Raw genomic sequence first — 19,100 nt, 5'->3', positions numbered from 1 at the left:
CCGCCGCCGCCGCCGCCACCCCCCAGCCCCGCGGGCTTCCCCCCCGCAGACCTTCCCCGGGGTGCCCGGGCCCCAGCGGGTCGCCCCCTCTGCCCTTTGCACATGCCCCCCGGCCCGGCCGGGAGGGCAGGGGACCGGCACTATTTGCCTAAAGTAAGAGTTTATCTATATTTAAAAAGATGATGTAATATATTCCCCCCGTCCCGTCCCGTCCCGTCCCATCCCGGCCCCGGCCCCTCCGCTGCTGCCCGCCAGCGCTGCCTGGCCTCTGCGTGTCTGTCCCTTGCCATGGGGTGACGGGAGGGTGATGGGGACGAGGGGGTTGGCTCCTGTCATGGCTTTAAAGTGCCTTACGGTGAACTTGAAATCTCGGCTACTTGAACCTCTCTGTTGTAAGAAACCAAACGAATAATCCGCGGGCGGCCGCGCCCCCCGCGCTTCCAGGTTGCGTGTTGGTTTTTTTTCGGTTGGTTTTTTTTTGGTTTTGTTTCATTTCGTTTTGTTTTGTTTGTTTGTTTGTTTGTTTTTTTAAACGAAGGCTGCTTGACAATAAACGGAGAAGCAGGGACCCCGTGCACCCGCTCTGTCCGCGGGGCCGGGGCTGTGGGGCTGCAGGGCTGGGGCACGGTGGGGACGGGGACACACCGAGGCGGGGGGATGGGGGTGCCCAAGGCTGGGGACGCGGCAAGGCCGGCGGGATGCTGGCACAGGTGCTTTATTCGCCGCTCTCTCCCAGCTCCCAGCATGGCAGCTCTGGCCGTGGGCGCATGCCGGCAGCAGAGCCGCCCCCCGCGGCCCGGTCCTGGTCCCGGTCCCGGCCGTCACCGGGCGCTGGCCTCCTCGCCGGGCAGCCGCACCACCTTCACCTCCTCCAGCTCGCTCTCGCTGCCCTCGCGCTGCTCCTGGTAGCCGAAGTCCAGGCTGGCAGGGCAGAGCGGCGTCACAGCCCCCAGCCCCCGGCACGCTGCTGCCACCACCGCCACCACCGCCACCGCCACCACCGCAGCCTCACCTGGAGCCCGAGCTGTCCTCGCCGGCAGCCTCCCCGCTGCCCCCATCGCTCTCCCCGCTCGCCTCCTCGCGCAGCCCGGCCTGCAGCCGGGCCGCCAGCGCCGGGGGCAGCCGCCGGCCCCCGCCACTGCCCCGCAGCAGCTGCTGCAGCCGCTGCCGCAGCAGCCGCCCCTGCTCCCGGCACGGGGCCTGCGGCTGCCGCCGCAGCGTCCGCAGCGCGCCCAGCCACAGCCCCGCCGCCTCCTCGTCGCTGGAGTCTCTGCGGGCACAGGGCAGGCGCCTGCGGCAGTGCCGGGGGTGCCTGCTGCGGACCCCCACCCCGGCACCCTGCTCAGCACCGTGCCCGCGCCCCCCCGGGGCTCCCTGCCTGCTCACAGCTCCTCGTCGCCGGTGTCCCGCTGGCTCAGGGGGGCCATGCAGATGGAGCAGGCGTTGCTCAGCTCCCGGTAGCACTCGCCGCAGTAGAGCCCTGGCGGCGCGGGGCCGTGAGCGGCGCGGTGCAGCCCCCCCCGCCGCCCGCCTGCCCGCCGGCACCTACCTCTGCAGCCGGGCGTGATGCACGCCACGCACTCCTGCTCCCCGGCCGTGCCGCAGGCCAGGCAGCACCTCTGGCGCACGCCCAGGAGCCGGGCCAGCCGGGCGCACACGGGCAGCCTGCGGGCGGCGAGGGGCCGGGCTGCGGGGCAGTGCCGCGGCGGGCGCCCGAGGGGCCAGGGCGGCTCCGCGCCAGCCGCTCTCCGCCCCGCACACCCGGCGGGCTTACTTGGAGGCGAGGATGAGGAGCGGGTTGGTGTGGCCGCCGTCGGCCATGCGCTGCCGCGCGGCCCGGTGCAAGGCGCGCGCCAGGCCGGTGCGCTGCACCAGGATGCTGTTGTAAAGGAAGCATGTCCGCTCCTGGGCAGAGCCGGGGCAGGACGTCAGCGCCAGCGGCTGCCGCGGGCCGCGGCGCCGGGGGCTCTCACCTGCTCGCGGCACGGGTAGTAGGCGGCGCACACCGCCCGGCGCAGGCGGCCCACGTAGCTGCCGAAGACGGCGATGAAGAGGCAGGTGCCGTAGAGGATGCCTGCGGGGAGGCGGCGGGTCAGGCAGCCCTGCGCGGGCCGCCCTGCCGCGCGTGCCCGGGGTGGCCCCAGTGCCCTCCCGCCACCTCGGTCACCCATGGTCAGGTAGGTCCGGTAGTCGGGCTCCACGGGCTGCAGGCGGCACCGCTGGGACAGCACCGAGATGTTGCCCTGCTGCAGCGCCTCGAACGCCGACACCAGGTCCCGGAAGATCTCGCTGGTGTAGCCCGTGCCGTTCACGCTGATGCCCAGCACCGCCGGGGCTGCGGGGCCGGCAGGTCAGCGCCGGGGGCAGAGTGGGAAACAGGGCGGTGGGGGCCCGGGAACCCCCGGCGGCACTGCCGGGTCCCGGCTCACCGCGGGCGACAACCTCCCCCCGGAGCTGGTGCTGGACCAGGTCGAGCAGCCAGAAGACGCTGTAGTCAGCCAGGATGAGGCTCAGCCCCAGCACCACGTGCCGCAGCACGGCCACCAGCTCCAGCCCGTAGCGGCGACGCTCCTGCTGCGAGAACCACAGCCCGTCTGGGCGGGCAGGCGGGCGGGCGGTGAGGCCGGGCCGCAGCGGCACCCCACCGCCCCCGCACCACCGGCGCTCACCGGGGCGGATGTAGCGGCTGCTCTCGCGGGCTCGCAGCGGCAGCACCGTGGGCTTGCCCTGCTCCGCCCGGCGCACGTCCAGCTCCACGAAGCGCCGCGTGATGTAGATGTTGTCGAAGGTGTCGTCCTGCAGGTACCGGTGGCGGTAGCGCAGCGCCCTGGCGGGGGACGGCGGGAGCTGGGCACCGGGACGCCCGGGCTGCCGTCCCCGCGGCCCCGGCGGTGCCGCCCACTCACTGGAGGTACATGTAGAGGATGGCGCAGGAGGAGAAGTGCGCGAAGAGGCCCAGGACCTCGCGGGCAGGCTCCAGGCACGCGCGCACGCCCTCCATGATGTCCAGGGCCACCTCGCCCAGGGTCTTGCTGGAGTTGAGGCTCACGTCGAAGTGGTGCACGGCCGAGATGTTGAACTCGAACTCGCGGCGGACGCGGTCCAGCGCGTTCCTGAGGGCTGCGGGGAGACGGGGTGGGCAGAGCGGCGCCGGGGCAGGGGCGGGAGAGCCGGGGCGGCCCCCAAACCCCCACGGGCACCGGGACACTCACGGACAGCAATCTGCCTCTTGAGGAAGGACTGGATGTACTGGGGGATGACGCAGAAGAGGAGGATAACTGTGGAGAGGGGTCTCCGTCGGCGTGGGGCTGCATGCCGTGGGGCAGGGGGCTGCCCCACGCCGGGAGGGAGAGGCCGGCTCCAGCCTCGGGCCGTCGCAGCCGTGGGGATCCCGGGGCCGGTGGGTGCACGCACTGTTGGCCAGGCCGCAGAGCGGCTTGAAGGCGACGATGACGTAGCAGAGGAAGTAGAGGAAGGGGATGGCGCGCTCGCACTTGTCCTTGGCCTCGCTGAAGATGCCCAGGCAGCGGCGGTACGGCGTGCCCAGCTCCCGGTTGCACAGCTTGCCCACGCTCACCAGCCAGATCCACACGTTTCGCAGGGCTCGGGCTGCGGGCAGGGCATGGGCAGGGTTTGGGGGCCAGGACAGGGTGCTGGGGACAAGGACCGACCGAAAGCAGGGCGGGGGCGCTGGCACTGGGGATGGCAGGGGACGGGCTTGGCAGCCCCCACTCACCCACGTGGCTCACGGAGTCCATGATGGAGCGGAAGAACTTGCGGACGCGGTCGCCCACCACCTTGGCTTTCCGCGCGATGTCCTTGATTTTGGCCAGCACATCTGTGGGGGGGGGGGGGGTCCCGTCACCGCGCCGCGGGGGGCAAGGGCAGCCTGGGGCTGGCTCAGAGCATCGCCACGGCTCCTCCCGCACCCGGCGCCTGCAGCCCCCTGGCCAGGGACCCACTCGCCACTGCCCGCCCCGCTCCCCCCTCGCCCCCGTCTCACTCAGCAGCGGCTCGCGGGCGCGCTGCAGCCGCTCGGCCGTCTGGTTGAGGGCGAGCTCGGCCCCGCACGACATGGACTCAGCGGCCCGGGAGAAGTTGTGCAGGATGTTGGTGCAGGGCCCCTGCGTGGCCATGCCCAGCGCCAGCAGCAGCAGCAGCATCTTGCCCTCCTCTGCGGGGACGGCGGGGGCGAGGGGTGGCCCGGGGCTGCGCCGGCAGCGAGGGGGGCGGCGGGGAGCCGTCCCCCGCCGGGCAGCCGGGCACAGGAGCGACGGCGCTTACTGGTGAAGACGTGCGGCAGCGTGAGCAGCACCGTGACGCGCACCTTGACGGAGAAGGCCATGCCCAGCCCCAGCGCGGCGCCCAGGCTGACCGTGGTCACCAGGCAGTACCAGACGTTGTGGCTCTGCGCCAGCAGCACCAGGGCCCCGTACAGGCTGGCCAGGGCCATGCCCAGCACGAACCCGGCGGTGCTGCGGGCCACGTCCCCAGCTTGGCTCTCCTCCTCCAGCCAGGCATCCCGCCAGGGCCGCCAGCCCCAGCCCCGCGGTGACAGGCTCTTCCCCCAGCCCCGGAGGGCTTTGCCCAGCCCCGACACCGGCCCCATGCCGGCCACGGCGGAGGGAACAGGTCTCTGAGCCCGGCCGGGAGGGATGAGAGCCCGCACGCCACAGGGAGCCCAGGGCACAGGCACCGCTCCCAGGATGCTCCGAGCGGAACCGCCGCGGCTGGGTCACAATGAGCTGATTCCACACCGGTGGCACTGCCACAGGCACCGGAGCCATGGAGCCACAGGCGGGCGCCGAGCAGGAGCACCCGGCTGGCACAGAGGCACCCAAGAGGCAGAAGCCCCCCAACACGAGTGAGTCCCCCTCGTGCCCGGCTCCTGGCCGGGGCCCCGGCGGGGCGGCTCCGTGGGCGCCGCGACCACCACGGACCGGCCTCTCCCCACCAGCCCTGCAGCACCTGGCGCTGCGGCTGCTGCCGGCCCCGTGCAGCCGCTTCCTCTGGAGCCCGCCGGACCAGCACCGCTGCAGCAAGCTCCTCTTGGGTGCCGGCGTCGGGAGCCTCCTCGGCCTCGGTGAGCACTTCCCAGCACTGGCCGCGGTGGGGACCAGGCAGCCGGTGGCACTGGGGGCTCAGGGCAAGCGCGGGTGTTTCAGGGCTCTGCCAGCTCCTCATCGTGCCCATGAACGTCACAGAGACGCGCAAGGTGCAGCTGACGTGCGGGCTGGCGGGTGAGCCTGGGGCTCGGGGAGGCACCGGGGGGCGGCAGGGACCCCGAGTGCCGGCGGGTCCCCGCAGCGGCACCGTGGGGACGGCCGGCAGCTCCCTGCTCCCCGCAGGAGCCAGCGCCCTGGGCTGGGCCACGTCGCCGCGCTTCCGCTGCGCCAGCCTGCTCGTGGCCCCCAAGTTCGTGGGCAAGGAGGGCCGGGTCTTCGTGCTCTCCTACGCTCTTGCCACCATCTATGACGGTAGGGCCCCCCCCCCCCACACCCATCCCTGCAGCGTCCCAGCCGGCAGGACGAGGCCTGAGCTGGCGTTGCACGTGCCAGGGCCCGTGGCCAACGTGCGGCACAACCTGGAGGAGGTGATCCGCTCGGTGGGCTGCGTCACGGAGCTGCAGGTCAACCACAGCCGCCAGCTCTGGCAGGTGTCGATGGCTCCGCTGCGTGCCGTGATGGAGGACATGGTGGTGAGGCCGCGGGGCCGGGGCGGGCTGGCTGCGGGGCGGCCCCGGGGGGGCTGCGCTGAGCCGGCTGCTCCCGCCCCAGCGGAGCGGGCGGACGCTCAACGCTGAGATGCAGAACATCTCGCGCGCCTTCGTGGCGCTCAACGAGGAGGTGGCCAGCGAGGCAGGCTACGACCTGCGCCAGGGCCGGCGCACGGCCCCCCCGCAAGCCCTCAGCACCCAGAAGCTGTACGAGATGAAGACCAAACTGCGCTGCAAATGTGAGTGGGGAACGGCTGGGCTGCAGCAGCAGCGGTGCACAGGAGGGATGGTGCCTGCAACGGGCAATGCACGGGAGGGATGGTGCACCCTCGGGGCATTGCCGCAGCCCTGTGCAAGCCCTCATGCCCAGCGCGAGCAAGCCGCAGGATGGGGCAGCTGCTCGGGGAGCTGCACGCTCCGACCTGAGGGCCCTCGACCTCCCAGATGTGATCGACTTGGCCATGCAGCGTTGCCGGGACTGGTTCAGCACGAAGCACCAGGCCTGCATGGAGCACATCGCAGTGCCCCTCATCAGCCACCTCCTCTGCCTGCCCATGAAGTTCAAGTTCCTCTGCCATGTTGTCAAGGGTGGGTCACGTGCGGGGCCCCAGGGCGGCCGTGGGGCTCAGGAGCCCGAGCCCTGTGCCCCCATGGCGCTGCAGCTCTGGCTCGGAGCAGCCCAAGGCGGAGGTCCCCAGAGCTTCCACAGCCCCAGGACAGTGGCCACCCTGAGATGGGACGATGCCCGGGAGGTCCTGGCTCCCTCCAGCATGCTCCCCTTCCCGGCCCCACAGTCATGCACTCCTGGTGCCGGGAAAAGATCCCTGTGGAGGGCAACTTTGGGAAGATGTACGACATGGTGAACGGATCCATCAACAACCTCAGCCAGGACTTCAGTGCCCAGCTGGTCTTCCAGGTGGGTGCCCATCCCGTCCCGTCCCATTCCATCCCGTCCTGTCCCCCAGGGCCGCACGCCTAGGGCAGGGATGGGCGCTGTCCGGCGCCCACGGCCTCGCTGCCCCAGGAGGAGCACCGCGACATGCTGCTCGGCGCCAACGTCTCGCGGGAGCGGCTCGTGGAGGAGGTGGCCTCGCACGTGCGGCAGCACAGCTCCCGGCTGGGCAGGGCCGTCTCCTTCTTCCGCCTGCTGCTCTCCTGCACCTTCCTCCTCGTCTTCATCTCGTGAGCGCGGGCCGGGCCCGTGGGGCCGGGGGGCTGGGTGGGAGCTGTGCCGGCTGCAGGGCGCGGAGCCAGGCAGCAGCATGGGGGTCCGGGGGGATGCACCCCACCCCTTGCCACCCCGGACACCCTCTCTTCCAAGGGCCTTCTCCTACACTAAGCGCTACAACCAGGACATCTCCTTTGACAACATCTACATCACCACCTACTTCCGCCAAATTGACGCCCGCCGCAGGAAGCAGGTGAGGAGGAAGAGGGGGCAGAGGGCGGCTGGGGTGTGTGGGTCCCCGGGGGGCTGCGCTGAGCCGCCCTGCTCCCCCCGCCCAGAACAAGCGGACACTGCTGCCGCTGCGCCGGGCAGAGGTCTCCGCCGTGATCTTCCCCAGCCGCGTGGCCATGCAGCCGCCTGAGCTGCAGAACATGGTGAGGGCGAAGGCGGGCGCTGCCGGGCTCCCCGCGGGGCCGGGCGCGGGGTCGGGGGCTGCGGGGGATGCCGCCACGGAGCCCTGTCCCCGCAGGTGGTGGAGCTGCTGGAGTGCATCCCGCCCCTGCTCTTCCTGCTGCTCACCTGGGGGCTGGACCGCGTGCTCTTCACCATGCTCAGCATCATCCGGCAGCACTCCTTCGTGCAGTACTCGTTCCGCAGTGAGCACCCGGCCCCACGGCAGCGCCTGGGGGCAGCGCCCAGCCCCGTGGCGTCTTGCCCGCCGCAGGGCCGCCCCACATGCCCTCTTCTCGCAGGCAGCCACCACCTGGAGGTGCAGGTTATGGGCACGTCGCTGATGGCTCGGCTCCTGCGAAGCACCATCGGGGCCTTGAACACATCCTCCTACGTCGAACTGGAGTCGTCCAACTCCGGTGAGCCCCTCCGAGCTGTCGGCAGGGCTCATTCCCCGGCACGGGGTGCCTGGCTGCCCCTGCCAAAAAAAAGTGCGGGGGGGGGGGGGGGTTCTCCTGCCCCGCTGCAGACGGCCGTGCCCCACGGGCCAGGGGCGCTGAGTGCCTCTGCCTGCGTCCCCAGCCTGCCTGCCACAGCCCCGGGGCATGACGACCGACGACTACCTGGCCAGCTGCCTGCCCCTGGGCGGGCTGGCGCTGCTGTGCCTGGCCCAGGTCTACACGTACCGCCTGCGCCGCGTCATCGCCACCTTCTACTTCCCCAAGGTGAGCTGCCCCGCTGCCCCCGAGCTGCCCCATCGCCCCCGGGGTGCCCCGTGGCTGGTGCCCGGGCTGGGCTGCTGCAGCCCCTGACACCCGGCACCCGGCGCAGCGGGAGAAGCAGCGCGTGCTCTTCCTCTACAACAAGCTGCTGCGCCAGCGGCAGTGCTTCGTTGACCTGCAGCGGCGGCGCGTGGTCCGGCAGGGAGGCCAGCGCCGGGCCCTGGTGAGCGGGGACAGGGGGTGCCTGCGCAGGGCCCTGGCCGCTGTGCCCCGATCTGGGGAGAGGGGTCCAGCCCGACCAGGGGGGGTCTGTCCCCCGTGGGGCTGCCTGTCCTCCCCATGGGGCAGCCCCAGTGCCCCTGGCCCTGTCCCCACTGCAGGGGATGTCCCTGCTGGAGTGGTGCTGCCAGCGGTGGCCGTGCCTGCGCCGGTTCCTGCGCCGGCGCTGTGTTGTGTGCGGGGAGCCCGAGACGCTGCGGAGCCGGCTCTGCCCGGCGCCCACCTGCGGCTCCATGTACTGCGGGCCGTGCTGGAGGGACGTGGGACGCGCGTGCCTGGTCTGCACCCCCGGGGACCGCGGCCTCTCTGAGGAGAGCAGCGAGGAGTGCATGGCGTACGCGGCCTGAGCACTGCGCATCGCGCAATAAAGGCTGCTGCTTTGGGTGCACGAGGCAGGAAGGTGAGGGTCTGCGGGGTGCATGGGGCAGCAAAGGCAGGGGGGTCTGGCACACACCAGGGGGTGAAAGCAGGGGAGTCTGGTGCACTAGGTAGCAAAGGCGGGGGTCTCAGATGCATCGTGTGGCAAAGGCGGGGGTCTTGGGCACACTGCGTGGCAAAAATCGGGGGTCTTGGGTGCACCAGGAGGCGAAGGCGGGGGTCCCCGGTGCACTGGGCAGCAAAAGCGGGGATCTGGGGTGCGCCGGATGGCGAAAGCAGGCGTCTCTGATGTGCACCGGGTGGCAAAAGCAGGGGTCCCGGGCGCGCCGGGAGGCGAAGGCAGGGTGCGGGTGCAGCGGGCGGTAATTCGGGGGTCCCGGGCGCGCCGGGCTCTCGGCGCACGGCGCTGCCGCTCCGCGGAGCCGCCCGGGCCCGGCCCCGGCGGGGCGCCGCGGGCGGAGCGGTGGCGGCGGCGGCGGGCGGAGCCGGCGGCGGGCGGGCAGGAAGTTCCTCCTCCCGGGCCGGGCCGCGCCGGGCCGGGCCGCGCCGGGCGCTGGCGGCGGAGGCGGCGGCGGTGCAATGCGCGCCGGGGGCGGCCGCGGCGGGTCAGCTCGGGAGCCGCCTGCCCGGGGCCGCGGCGCCCCGCACCGGCCGCGGGACGGGCCCCGGCTCCGGCAGGGCGATGGCGCGGGCGCTGCTCTGCGCCCTGGGGCTGCTGCTCGCCGCGCCGGGGCCCCGCCGCGCCGCCGGCACCGGGACGCGCGGACGCGGCGCAGGTGAGCGGGCGGCGGCGCCGGGACGCGCGGGGCCGTCGGGGCCGGGGGGCGGCGGGGCGCGGGGGGGGGGCGCCGCTCTGGCCGGGCACCGCGCTGCCCGCGGGCCCTGCGCATCCCCCGCCGGTGTCCCCGCCGCGGGGAGGCACCTGGTGCCGAGGGGCCTCTGCCGGCCGCGCCGCGCCGGGCCGCCGGGAGCGGCAGGTCCCTGCCCCGAGGGGAGCGTGCGGGGAGGAGGCAGCGTGCGGAGCCCGGCCCGCCTGGCCGCAGCCCCTCGCTCTGCGGGGAGAGCAGGGGGACCGGGCAGGGCCCGTCCTTCGAGACGGGGCCGCGTGTCCCTGAGCAGCGGCAGCCGGAGGCCGTGGCATCGCTCGGGGGCGGTTGGTGACCACCGGCCCCTGGGTGCGAGGGGGCTGCGCAGGGCTGAGAGGGGCTTCGCGGGGCGTTCAGCGTCAGGACCGGCACGGGGCGATTTGGCAGTCGCTGCCTGGGGGTTTCTCCGTGTCGTCGGCAGGGCTGGGGACGGGGTTTTGGTGCAGCTGTGGAGCCGTCAGGGCTGCCCCGGGGAGGGAGGCTCTGCCCCAGGTCTCTGCTCTCCCTGGGGACGCCCAGCGTCAGGGCCGTGGGCAGGGGCGTCTGCCGGTGCCCGGCCACAGCCCCGGCTGCTCCAGCATCCTCCCAGCCCTCGGCTGTGCCGGGAGCCCTCGCAGAGGGCGGGGAGGCGTCCTGGAGAGCCGGGAGGAAGGATGGGCCGCAGGGGGTGCGGGAGGCTGAGTCAGCCGGGCTGGGTCTCCTGGCCCTGCCCTGCTCCCCGAGCTGGTTGTACTAGACCACACGGCTCCAGACGCGGGTGCGTCAGGGCCTGGCCGGGGACCCCTGCCGTGCCGGCCGCCTTGGGGGTCCCCGGCGAGTGCGAAGGGATGCGGCCCTGGACCAGGAGGTGCTGCCAGGCCTGGCGGCCGTGTGGGATGGGCTGCGGGGTGCATCCCGAGCTGGGGAGAGAGCCAAGCCTGCGCCCAGGAAACCCATCCCACTGGCCTGGGGCTCGCTTCGGCACGGGAGCTGCGGCTGCCTTGTGCCTGCGTGTCAGCAGCAGGTGCCACGTCCAGGGCTTCTCCGAGACTTTGCTGGAAGCCAGCGCCCTAATTCCTCGCGCCTGGTGATGCTCTGGACTTTGCCCAGCGGCAGCCCTGGAAGTGCCAGGAGCGAGCGCAGGAATCCTGGTTCCTGCTTCCCAACCGCTGGGCCGAGCTCCCTTCCCAAACTCGAGCTCCCTTCCCAAACTCGGGATCTCCTCCTCCCCTGCCCCCAGGGCACTGTGCCGGGGGGGCTGGACAGCGAGGAAGGGACTCCCGGCTCCTGGGGCCTCGCTTGTTCCTGGATGCAGCTGCAGGTGCAGGGGGGCAGCGGCAGTGACCGAGCTGTTCCTGCCCCGCGCAGGTGACAGCGTGTGGCAGCGCCATGCGGAGTGGGGACACTCGTGGCACGTGACGCCGCAGGTCCTGCAGGGCGACCGGACGCTCAGCCTGGCAGAGGCTGTGCAGGTGAGCCCCCAGCCCGCGCGCTGCGCCGTGGCCCCGGCATGTCCCTGCCGCATGGGGGCTTGCCGGGACAGCCACCACCCCCAGCGCCCTTCCTGGTGCCGGAAACCGGCATCCGGGTCCCCCAGCCCCAATTGCCAGCAGGGACCGAACACCTGGAGCCTCCAGCTGCCTCCTGCCCAGCCCAGGTGGGAATGGGGAGGGGGCGGCCGGAGCGCGGGTGCCCCCAGCAGATCCCCCTTCCCCTCGGCGCCCCGGCCGGGTCCCCCACCCTGCCGGGGCGAGCTGGCACCCGGCACCCCTCTGGCCGGGACGGAAGGGCCCGGCCCACCCCGCGGCCATTGCGAGTCTCTCCAGGGTTTCCGGCCGCGCTGCACCGGGCAGGAAGCGCGGGGGGGACGGCGGGGGGGCCGCCGACTCTGTGCAACACCCCCCTTCCCCGGCACAATGCGCTGGCGAGGGAGGGACGCTTCCTGCGCGGCGCAAGGAGGGGATCCCTTCCGCCCCCTCCCGCGTGGGCACGTGCCGGGTGGGTCCCGGCCGGGGAGGGGCGCGGAGGAAGGGGCCGGGGTGGGGACCCGGGGCCGGGGTGCGCGGGGCCCTGCCGTGACCCGCTGCCTGCCCCAGGGGGGCTTCCCTGCCTGGCTGCAGGTCGCCCTGGAGCTGGAGGGAACGCGGCTGGTGGTGGAGCTGGAGCAAAACTGGTGAGCTGGCGGCTGGGGAACGGGGCGGGCTGGGGCAGAGCCGAGCCGGCTCCGGGCTCCGCGCTCCGCGTCCCGGCCGGCGGCGCTCTGCGGGGCGCTCGGAGCGGGCTGAGCCGGGGGGCCCGCGCGTCTCTCTTGCAGGGAGCTGGTGCTGGGCACCGGGGCGCTGCTCTACTACCTGCCCAACGGCACGCGGGTGGCGCAGGAGGCCAGCGAGCAGGTAGGGGCTCCGGGGCGGGGAGGGGGCTGCCCCGGCCCCGGGCCGGCTCCTGAGCCCCCTCTCTGCCGCAGGAACACTGCTGCTACCGCGGGAGCGTGCAGGGCTTCCCCGGCTCCCGGGCCAGCCTCTGCGCCTGCTCCGGGCTCAGGTAAGCCCCGACCCCCGCGGCCCCCCAGCCCCGCCGCCGCCCCGCCGCTCACCCCTCCTGTCCCCTCCCCAGCGGCCACCTCCGTGTGTCGGAGAACAGGAGCTACGGGCTGGAGCCGGACGTCAGCGGCCCCCCGGGCAGGCACGTGGCGTACCGGCCCCGGGACGTCCGGCTGGCGCCGCGGGCCTGCGGGCCGGGCCCCACGGCCCCCCCAGAGATGGAGACGGAGCCGCCCCGGCCGCAGAGGGTGAGTATCGCCCGGGTGCCGCCCCAGGTCCCCTCGGTGGCCCCCTGACCCGCTCTCGTCCCCAGGGCAAGCGGGCGGTGGCGGAGCAGCGCTTCGTGGAGCTGGTGATGGTGGTGGACCACGCCGCGGTGAGTGCCGGCCGGGGACCTGCCTGGCGCTGGGGCCCCCCCCCGGCTCGGCCCCCGCCGTGACGCCCTTCCCTGCCCTCCGCAGTTCCTAAACTACCGCGACCTGCAGCGTGTCCGCACCCGGACCCTGGAGATCGCCAACCAGGTGGACACGGTGAGTCACCACCGGGTCCCCTGGGGGCTCGGCCGCGCCGGCGCCACCGGTCCCCCCCGCTGCGGTGCGCAGGGTCCCTCCTGACCCCCCGCGCCCGCCGCAGTTCTTCCAGCCGCTGGGGGTGCGGGTGGCCCTGCTGGCCGTGGAGGTCTGGAGCCAAGGCGACAAGTTCAAGGTGGGCAGCAGCGGGCGGGCGGCGCTGGAGCGGTTCCTGCAGTGGCGTCGCGAGGAGCTGCTGCCCCGGCTGCCCCACGACAACGCGCAGCTGCTGACGTGAGCGCGGGCAGCGGGATGGGACGGGACGGGACGGGATGGGCCCCCGCGCCGGCGCCCGCCTGACGCTCCCGCTCTCCGCAGGGGCGCCCGCTTCGAGGACGTGGCAGTGGGGATGTCGGCGCAGGCCTCCATGTGCTCGCCGGCGCGCTCCGGGGGGGTCAGCATGGTCAGTGCCGCCTGCCCCCGCCGTGCCCCGTGCCCCCCCCCCGCCCGGCCCCCCGTGCTGACCCCCGCCTGTCCCGCAGGACCACTCGGTCAGCGTGCTCGTGGTGGCCACCACCGTGGCCCACCAGCTGGGGCACAACCTGGGCATGAGCCACGACGGCGCCGGGCGCCGCTGCCGCTGCAGCAACCTCTACCAGGACCGCGGCTGCATCATGGATTCGCCCACGGGGTGAGGGCGGTGGGGCAGCAGGGGGTGCGGGGGGGGGGGTCGCTGGCCGGCCCGGCCTCACCGCCCCCCCGCCATCCCCGCAGGCTCACGCCCGGCTTGAGCTTCAGCAACTGCAGCCGGCAGGACCTGGAGCGCAGCCTGCAGCAGGGCCGGGGCTGGTGCCTCCTCGACACGCCCGAGCCGCGGAGGCTGGCCGGGAGCCCCCGCTGCGGGAACCGCTTCCTGGAGCCCGGCGAGGGCTGCGACTGCGGCCTCAGCCTGGTACGTCGGCGCCGTGGCTGCGCCTCTCCCCTGCCGGGACGGGAGGGCGCGAGCCGGACGGACGCCGGGTGCAAGCAAGCGCCTTGCTCCAGAGCCCCGGGCTGCGGGTGAGGGACCCGGCCCAGCCGCTGTCCCCCGGCCCCGCGGTGGGGTTTGCGGGTGCCCGGCCGCTCAGCGCAGCCCTCTGCCCGCAGGAGTGCGCCGACCCCTGCTGCAACAGCAGCAGCTGCCAGCTGCTGCCCGGAGCCGAGTGCGCCACGGGGGACGCCTGCTGCCAGGACTGCAAGGTGCGCGGGGGCGACGGGGGGCGGCGCGGGCTGCAGCCCGGCGGGGCTCCCCTGCGCAGGCTGGGGGGGGGGGGGGGCCGGCTCGCTGCCCGCCTGACGTTGCCCCCGCAGCTGCGCCGCGCCGGGCACCCGTGCCGGGAGCCGCTGGGCGAGTGCGACCTGCCCGAGTTCTGCGACGGGCTCTCGCCTCGCTGCCCGCCCAACGCCTACCTGCAGGACGGGCAGCCCTGCGCCGGCGGGCGGGCGCACTGCTACGGCGGCGCCTGCGCCACCCTCGAGGGACAGTGCCAGCAGCTGCTGGGGGCAGGTATGCCGGGGGCAGGTGTGCCGGGGCCGGCGGCGGCGCCGGGGCTCCCTGCTCACTGCTCCCCGGCACAGGCGCCAGCCCCGTCTCCAGCTCCTGCATGGCCGCCCTGAACGCGAGAGGGGACGAGCGCGGACACTGCGGGCAGCTCCCCAACGGCTCCTACGTCGCCTGCGCCCAGCGGTGAGTGCCGGGCCGCCCTCGCGGGCCCCTGCGGCCCACCGGCCCCTGACCCCTCCGCCTCCGCAGGGACGCTGGCTGCGGGCGCCTGCAGTGCCAGCGCGGCAGCACCCGGGGCAGCCGCCCAGCGGCCTCCTGCCAGGGGACCCTGCTGCCCGGGGACGAGGACGTGAGCGACCCGGTCATGGTGCTGCCCGGCACCGTCTGCAGCCCCGGCAAGGTGAGTGCAGGGGGGGCCGGTGCCGCGGGAGCCACCGGCAGCGGGGTCCTGACTCGCCTCCCCCCGCTGCAGGTGTGTCTCCAGCGCCGGTGCCAGGACGTCTCCGTGCTGGGGGATCAGCAGTGCCACAGCAAGTGCCACGGGCACGGGGTGAGCTGGGGGGTCCGGGGGTGGGGGGACGCCTGCCGGCGGCAGCTGGGCTCTGAGCTCTGTGTCCCCCGCCCAGGTGTGCAACAACCACGGGCACTGCCACTGCGAGCGGGGCTGGGCTCCCCCCAGCTGCGCGAGCCCCGGCGCGGGGGGCAGCGAGGACAGCGGCCCCATGGCCCCGGAGCGAGGTGAGCCCGCGGCTCGTCCCCGGCCGCGCCGCGAGGAGAATGGGGCTTTGTGTGCGCGGCCGGCGGCGGCCGCGGGGCGCAGCTGCGGGGTGCTGACGTGCCGCTCTCTGCAGGGGGGAGCGCGCTGCCCACGGCCCTGCTGCTCAGCGCCCTGCTGCTGCTGGCCCTGCTGCTGGGGCTGTGCTGCGTGCGCCGCGCCGGGCTGCACAAGCGCCTCTGCCAGCTCAGCAAGGGGACGTCCTGCCAGTACAGGTAACTGTGCACGCGCGTGTGCGTGCGCCTGCCAGCGTGCATGTGTGTGTGCATGCTTGTATGTCCCGTGGCAGGAAAGAGCCGCCCATAGGCGTGCGGGCATGCGTTTGTGTCCTGTGGCAGGTAAGCTGGCCACGTGTGTGCGTGCATGCCTGTGCACGTGTGTCCCGTGGCAGGTAACCAGCTATGCGATTGCGTGCATGCGTCCCCGTGCAGCAACTGAGCTGTGCGCACGTGTGCGCGTCCCCCCCGCGCAGGCAACGGGCCCCGTCACGCTCCCTCCCCCCCGCGCAGCTGCGGTTCCTCCCGCCACGCCGCTGCCCCGTCCCTCTCCATCCCTGGGCAGGGCTCCGTCGCAGCAATGCCCCAGGCGCGCTCCGGCCCCCGAGCTCCGGGCTGAGACGCTGACTCTGTTCTCCCCACAGTGCTGAGACCCAGGTCCGATTCCTGGGTCCAGAAGCCCCAGACGGCTGGAGCGGGTAACGTCACTGCTGGAGCCTGGGCGTGGGGCTGTCCCTGAGCCGTCCTGCTTCGCAAAGCCTCCAGCGCCGCGATCTTCCCTTGGCAGTGCCCTTGGGGTGTGGGGAGAGCCCTGCTCTCTGGGGCGCAGGGCGCCGCATCTCCTGGTGCTGAGGGGTTCGTTTCTCTTGGGCTTCTGCTGGTGCCGGTGTCGCTCGGTTGCCGTGTGGGGTCCCCCGACCGCCAGGAGCGACCAGGGCCTCATCCTGCCTCCCTCCTGCAGGATCTCGCAGCCCTCGGAGACCCGACCGTCCAGCCAGGGCCCCCCCGAGCGGCCCCGGCCCCCGCAGTGGCGTCAGGGCACCGAGCTCCAGGTCATGCGCAGCAGCAAGGTGAGAGCCCGGCAGCCGTGGGCCGGGGCCGTGCCATGCCTCGGGGGCGATCCCCCTCCGGGGTACCGGGGAGGGAGCTGCTGCCGGTGGCGATGCCGTTGCCGTGGTTACGGGCCGGTTGCCGCGTGCAGTGCCGTTGCCGTGGGTACCGGGATTTGGCGCCGTTGTTGCTGAGGAGACGCCCCCAGGGACCTGCTCCGAGCATCCCTCCCGCACCAGGTTCCCTGGTGTGGCAAGCAGCTCTCCGTCACCTGGGCCCGGAGCAGCCGGCGCTGCCCTGGACCGTGGCAGCTCGGCCGTGCCTGCCCGGGCGCGTGGGGGGCCATGCGTCCCCACGTGTCATGTCCATGCATCCCTGCATGTTGTGCCCAGTGCTGGCTGTGCCTCTCCTGGTGCCTCCGGGGCCGGAGCCCGACCGGGGTCCTGCAGCCGCTGCCCAAGCCGGGGCTGCCAGAGCAGCCGTGGAGCCAGGGCTGGAGCCCCGGAGCTGACAGCTGGGGGGGGTCTCTGCTTCACGGGGGTCTCTGCATGCTGCACGGCTTGCACGAGTCTCGCTCGCTGCTGCATGGCGCGCGCCTGTCCTCCTCCCGCCTCTCCGTCTCTCTGCAGCCGGCTGCCCTCGGCTCGGCCAGGCCCGATCCGCCCTCCAAGCCTCTCCCGCCTGACCCTCTTCCCAAGAGCGCCCAGGTAAAGCCCCGGGCCCCGGAGTGGGGGGTCCCCGGCAGCACCTCCTCTCTGAGCTCCCGCCACTGCTGCATGCCTGTCTGTGCACGAACTCACAGCCGGAGGAGCCGGGCCCGGCTCAGCTCTGCCGCCGCTCCCGGAGAGGCCGGCCAGGCAGGCGGCATATGCTGCCCGCAGTGCCCGCAGTGCCGGCAGCGCTGGCGGCACCGCTCCCCGCGCCCGGCCGCGGGGCTGAGCTGGCCCCCACGCGCGCTCCCGCGGGGGAGCTCTGCGCCCACCCGAGCCCCTGGAAGGGAGCCTCCCTCCTGCAGCCCCGGAGCCCCCCCGGCCCAGCGGCTTCGCACGCCGGGTTCCCCATGGCATGGTGCAGCATGGCATGGCACGGCACGGCACGGCATGGCGGTCTCACTGTCCCTGCTCTCTCTGCCCAGGCAGTGCCCTCGGACAGGCCGCCCCCCCCCACGCGCCCGCTGCCCGCGGACCCCGTGCTGCGCGGCGCTCAGGTAACGGCGCCGGGCGGCCCCGGCGCGTGGGGCCAGGCAGTGCAGGGACGGCGGGCGGCTGCGCGCTGCTCGGAGCCCCCCCCCCCGCTCCCCCCGGGGCAGGGGAGGCGGTTTGGGGCCGCAGGAGCCGGACGTGCCCCCAAGCCCCGTGCAGGAGCCTTGACGCCTCCGTTTCCCCGCAGCCTCCAGGCCCCGCCAAGCCCCCCCCGCCACGGCGGCCGCTGCCCTTGGACCCCCCGGGGCCTTCGCTGCCCCACGACGAGACGCCCCCCAGCCAAACCCATGTCACAGTGATTCCCTCCAGGTGAGTGCCGGGGTGCCAGGAAGGGATGGTGCAGGGTGCCAGGGTGGGGGGCTGTAGGGGAGCAGGGCTGCGGGGTGCCAGAGTGGGGGGCTGGGGCCAGGAGAGGAGTCTATGGGGCACCAGGACTTGAGGGGCTGGGGTGGAGGGCTGGGTTCTTAGGGTGCCAAGGTTGTGGGTCTGTGGGGTGTCAGGGTGGGGGCCTTTGGGGGGCAGGATGCTGTAGGGGGCCAGGAGGGGTGAGGGGGTCTGCAGGGGGCCAGGGCTGGGGTTTTGGGTGCGGGGGTACCCGGCCCCCCTGTCACCGCCTGCCTCTCTCCTCCCCCAGGCCAGCCCCCCCGCCGCCTGCTGGTGCCCCCTCCGTGCCCTAGGCTGCGGGCACCGGGACCGCTGCCACGCTGGAGCCGCCGGCCCCCCCGGGGCCCCCGTCGGAGCCGGGGCCGGGGTAGGGGGGCCCGCGGCAGGGCGCCGCTCGCTCCCCACCCCCCCGCTAATAAAGCGGCTCTCAACTGCCTCCCCGCTGCTTCCTGGGGGGAGGGACCCAGGCGTCCGGGAGGCGGCCCCTCCCCCGGCCGCCGCCGGGGAACTACAACTCCCAGCGGCACTTGCGCCCCGCCCGCCCCCCTCGCCGGTTGCGCGCGCAGCCCCCCCTCGGGGGGGGGGAACCGCGTGTCCGCGCTGCCGCCCCCCGCTGCGCCCCCGGCCCTGGAGGGGACCCAGGCGCCCGGCCCCGCCGCCGTGTTCCCCGCGTACAACCTTCCGCGGGGGGGGGGGGAAGGACCCAGGCGTCCGGGCCCCTCCCCGCCTGCCTCCCCCGTGCGCCCTGCCCGCGGGGGGGGGAGCGGGCCCAGGCGTCCCGGCGGGCGCTGCCCGGCCGCGGCCGCAGCCGCGCTGCCCTGCCCGTGGGGCGAGGGCGCAGGGCGGGGGCCCCCCACCGCCTGCCGCCGCCCGCCCGCCCCGCAGCACCCCGGGGTGCCCCCACCCTGCCCGAGAACAAAGCGTCTTTGTGCAGCCGGCTGCACCTTGCGCCGCGCCCCGGCGGCTCGGGCTGCGGGAGCGCCGCGCCGGGGGGCTGCAGCGCGCCGGGGGGGCCCCCCAGGGCGGGGATGAGGGGCCTGGCGGGGGGGTCCCGCTCACAAGGGGCCTGAGGGCCGTGCACGGGGCTCGGTGCCGCACGGGCGTCCCCGGCGCTGTCCCCGGGCGGGGAGGCACCGGCGTGGGGGGGAGCCCCCGCCGCCGTGTCCCGCGCCGAGGCCTGGCCCGAGCCCGGGCCCCGCGCAGCCACGGGGCCGTCTGACCCGCGGGGCACGTGCCGGCGTCCCCCGGTGCCGGTGGCCCGCACGGCGCCCATCAGTGCTGGGCTGGTGCCAGGGTGCACAGGGGTGCCCGGCTGGTACCCGTGCCAGGGGTGCCCCTTGGTGCCGGGGGGGGGCCCAGCCTGTGCCGGTACCGGATGCCGGGCAGGTGACGGTGGTGCCAATACCGAGCGCTGGTTGGTGCCGAGGGTACCGGTACCGGCTGCCCAGTAGTGCCAGTCCGGGTGCTCGGTGGGTGATCGGTGCTGGGCTGCCGATGCCGGGTGCCCGGCCGGTCCCGGGGTGCCGGTCCCGGATGGGGGGGG

General features: G+C 74.3%; 3 protein-coding genes across 11 annotated transcripts; 2 read left to right on the top strand and 1 right to left on the bottom strand.

The window, feature by feature from the left end:
* Window positions 1–821: 821 nt before the first annotated feature.
* DCST2 (DC-STAMP domain containing 2) lies at window positions 822–4,609 on the bottom strand. Its single transcript, XM_067313108.1, has 15 exons — window positions 4,285–4,609; window positions 4,004–4,174; window positions 3,737–3,838; window positions 3,415–3,609; window positions 3,213–3,278; window positions 2,907–3,120; window positions 2,670–2,827; window positions 2,430–2,594; window positions 2,168–2,335; window positions 1,974–2,074; window positions 1,775–1,905; window positions 1,550–1,665; window positions 1,387–1,480; window positions 1,013–1,270; window positions 822–921 (listed from the first exon to the last, which is right to left on the bottom strand). The coding sequence occupies exons 1-15, from the start codon at window positions 4,607–4,609 to the stop codon at window positions 822–824; spliced, it is 2,364 nt and encodes a 787-aa protein (XP_067169209.1).
* A 176-nt stretch (window positions 4,610–4,785) lies between these two features.
* Window positions 4,786–8,682, top strand: DCST1 (DC-STAMP domain containing 1). Its single transcript, XM_067313107.1, has 16 exons — window positions 4,786–4,864; window positions 4,958–5,083; window positions 5,166–5,240; window positions 5,349–5,477; window positions 5,559–5,698; window positions 5,778–5,955; window positions 6,161–6,304; window positions 6,511–6,632; window positions 6,741–6,898; window positions 7,038–7,137; window positions 7,223–7,318; window positions 7,414–7,540; window positions 7,637–7,753; window positions 7,917–8,059; window positions 8,166–8,279; window positions 8,437–8,682. The coding sequence occupies exons 1-16, from the start codon at window positions 4,786–4,788 to the stop codon at window positions 8,680–8,682; spliced, it is 2,094 nt and encodes a 697-aa protein (XP_067169208.1).
* A 685-nt stretch (window positions 8,683–9,367) lies between these two features.
* ADAM15 (ADAM metallopeptidase domain 15) lies at window positions 9,368–17,993 on the top strand. 9 transcript variants are annotated; one of them, XM_067313513.1, is made up of 26 exons: window positions 9,368–9,489; window positions 10,927–11,030; window positions 11,655–11,731; window positions 11,873–11,951; window positions 12,023–12,099; window positions 12,172–12,346; window positions 12,412–12,474; window positions 12,560–12,628; window positions 12,732–12,901; window positions 12,986–13,070; window positions 13,150–13,298; window positions 13,382–13,559; window positions 13,754–13,846; window positions 13,958–14,153; window positions 14,225–14,333; window positions 14,400–14,550; window positions 14,623–14,700; window positions 14,777–14,888; window positions 15,002–15,140; window positions 15,566–15,619; window positions 15,709–15,776; window positions 15,883–15,991; window positions 16,601–16,678; window positions 17,107–17,178; window positions 17,361–17,482; window positions 17,808–17,993. In XM_067313513.1, exons 1-25 carry the CDS (start codon window positions 9,396–9,398, stop codon window positions 17,470–17,472), a joined length of 2,691 nt encoding a protein of 896 aa, XP_067169614.1. In that variant the 5' UTR covers window positions 9,368–9,395; the 3' UTR covers window positions 17,473–17,482; window positions 17,808–17,993. The 9 variants fall into 9 exon arrangements, with proteins under 9 accessions (XP_067169614.1, XP_067169615.1, XP_067169618.1 ...); XM_067313514.1 differs by lacking the exon at window positions 15,709–15,776 and having other exon boundaries at window positions 9,369–9,489; XM_067313517.1 differs by lacking the exon at window positions 16,601–16,678 and having other exon boundaries at window positions 9,369–9,489.
* Window positions 17,994–19,100: the final 1,107 nt, after the last annotated feature.

This window comes from Apteryx mantelli, chromosome 31, assembly GCF_036417845.1.
Source record: "Apteryx mantelli isolate bAptMan1 chromosome 31, bAptMan1.hap1, whole genome shotgun sequence".
Classification (NCBI taxonomy): Eukaryota; Metazoa; Chordata; class Aves; order Apterygiformes; family Apterygidae; genus Apteryx; species Apteryx mantelli.
This window is presented reverse-complemented; position numbering and strand designations above follow the sequence as displayed.

Coding starts and splice junctions, on each gene's coding strand:
- DCST2 (XM_067313108.1), bottom strand. CDS start 4,609: ATGGGGCCGGTGTCGGGGCTGGGCAAAGCCCTCCGGGGCTGGGGGAAG. Junction 2,075..2,167: donor CCGGACCTACCTGACCATGG/GTGACCGAGGTG, acceptor GCCTCCCCGCAG/GCATCCTCTACGGCACCTGC. Junction 922..1,012: donor GAGGACAGCTCGGGCTCCAG/GTGAGGCTGCGG, acceptor CTGCCCTGCCAG/CCTGGACTTCGGCTACCAGG.
- ADAM15 (XM_067313513.1), top strand. CDS start 9,396: ATGGCGCGGGCGCTGCTCTGCGCCCTGGGGCTGCTGCTCGCCGCGCCG. Junction 12,347..12,411: donor AGCCGCCCCGGCCGCAGAGG/GTGAGTATCGCC, acceptor TCTCGTCCCCAG/GGCAAGCGGGCGGTGGCGGA. Junction 17,179..17,360: donor CCGTGCTGCGCGGCGCTCAG/GTAACGGCGCCG, acceptor GTTTCCCCGCAG/CCTCCAGGCCCCGCCAAGCC.
- DCST1 (XM_067313107.1), top strand. CDS start 4,786: ATGGAGCCACAGGCGGGCGCCGAGCAGGAGCACCCGGCTGGCACAGAG. Junction 6,305..6,510: donor CCTCTGCCATGTTGTCAAGG/GTGGGTCACGTG, acceptor CCGGCCCCACAG/TCATGCACTCCTGGTGCCGG. Junction 6,633..6,740: donor GTGCCCAGCTGGTCTTCCAG/GTGGGTGCCCAT, acceptor TCGCTGCCCCAG/GAGGAGCACCGCGACATGCT.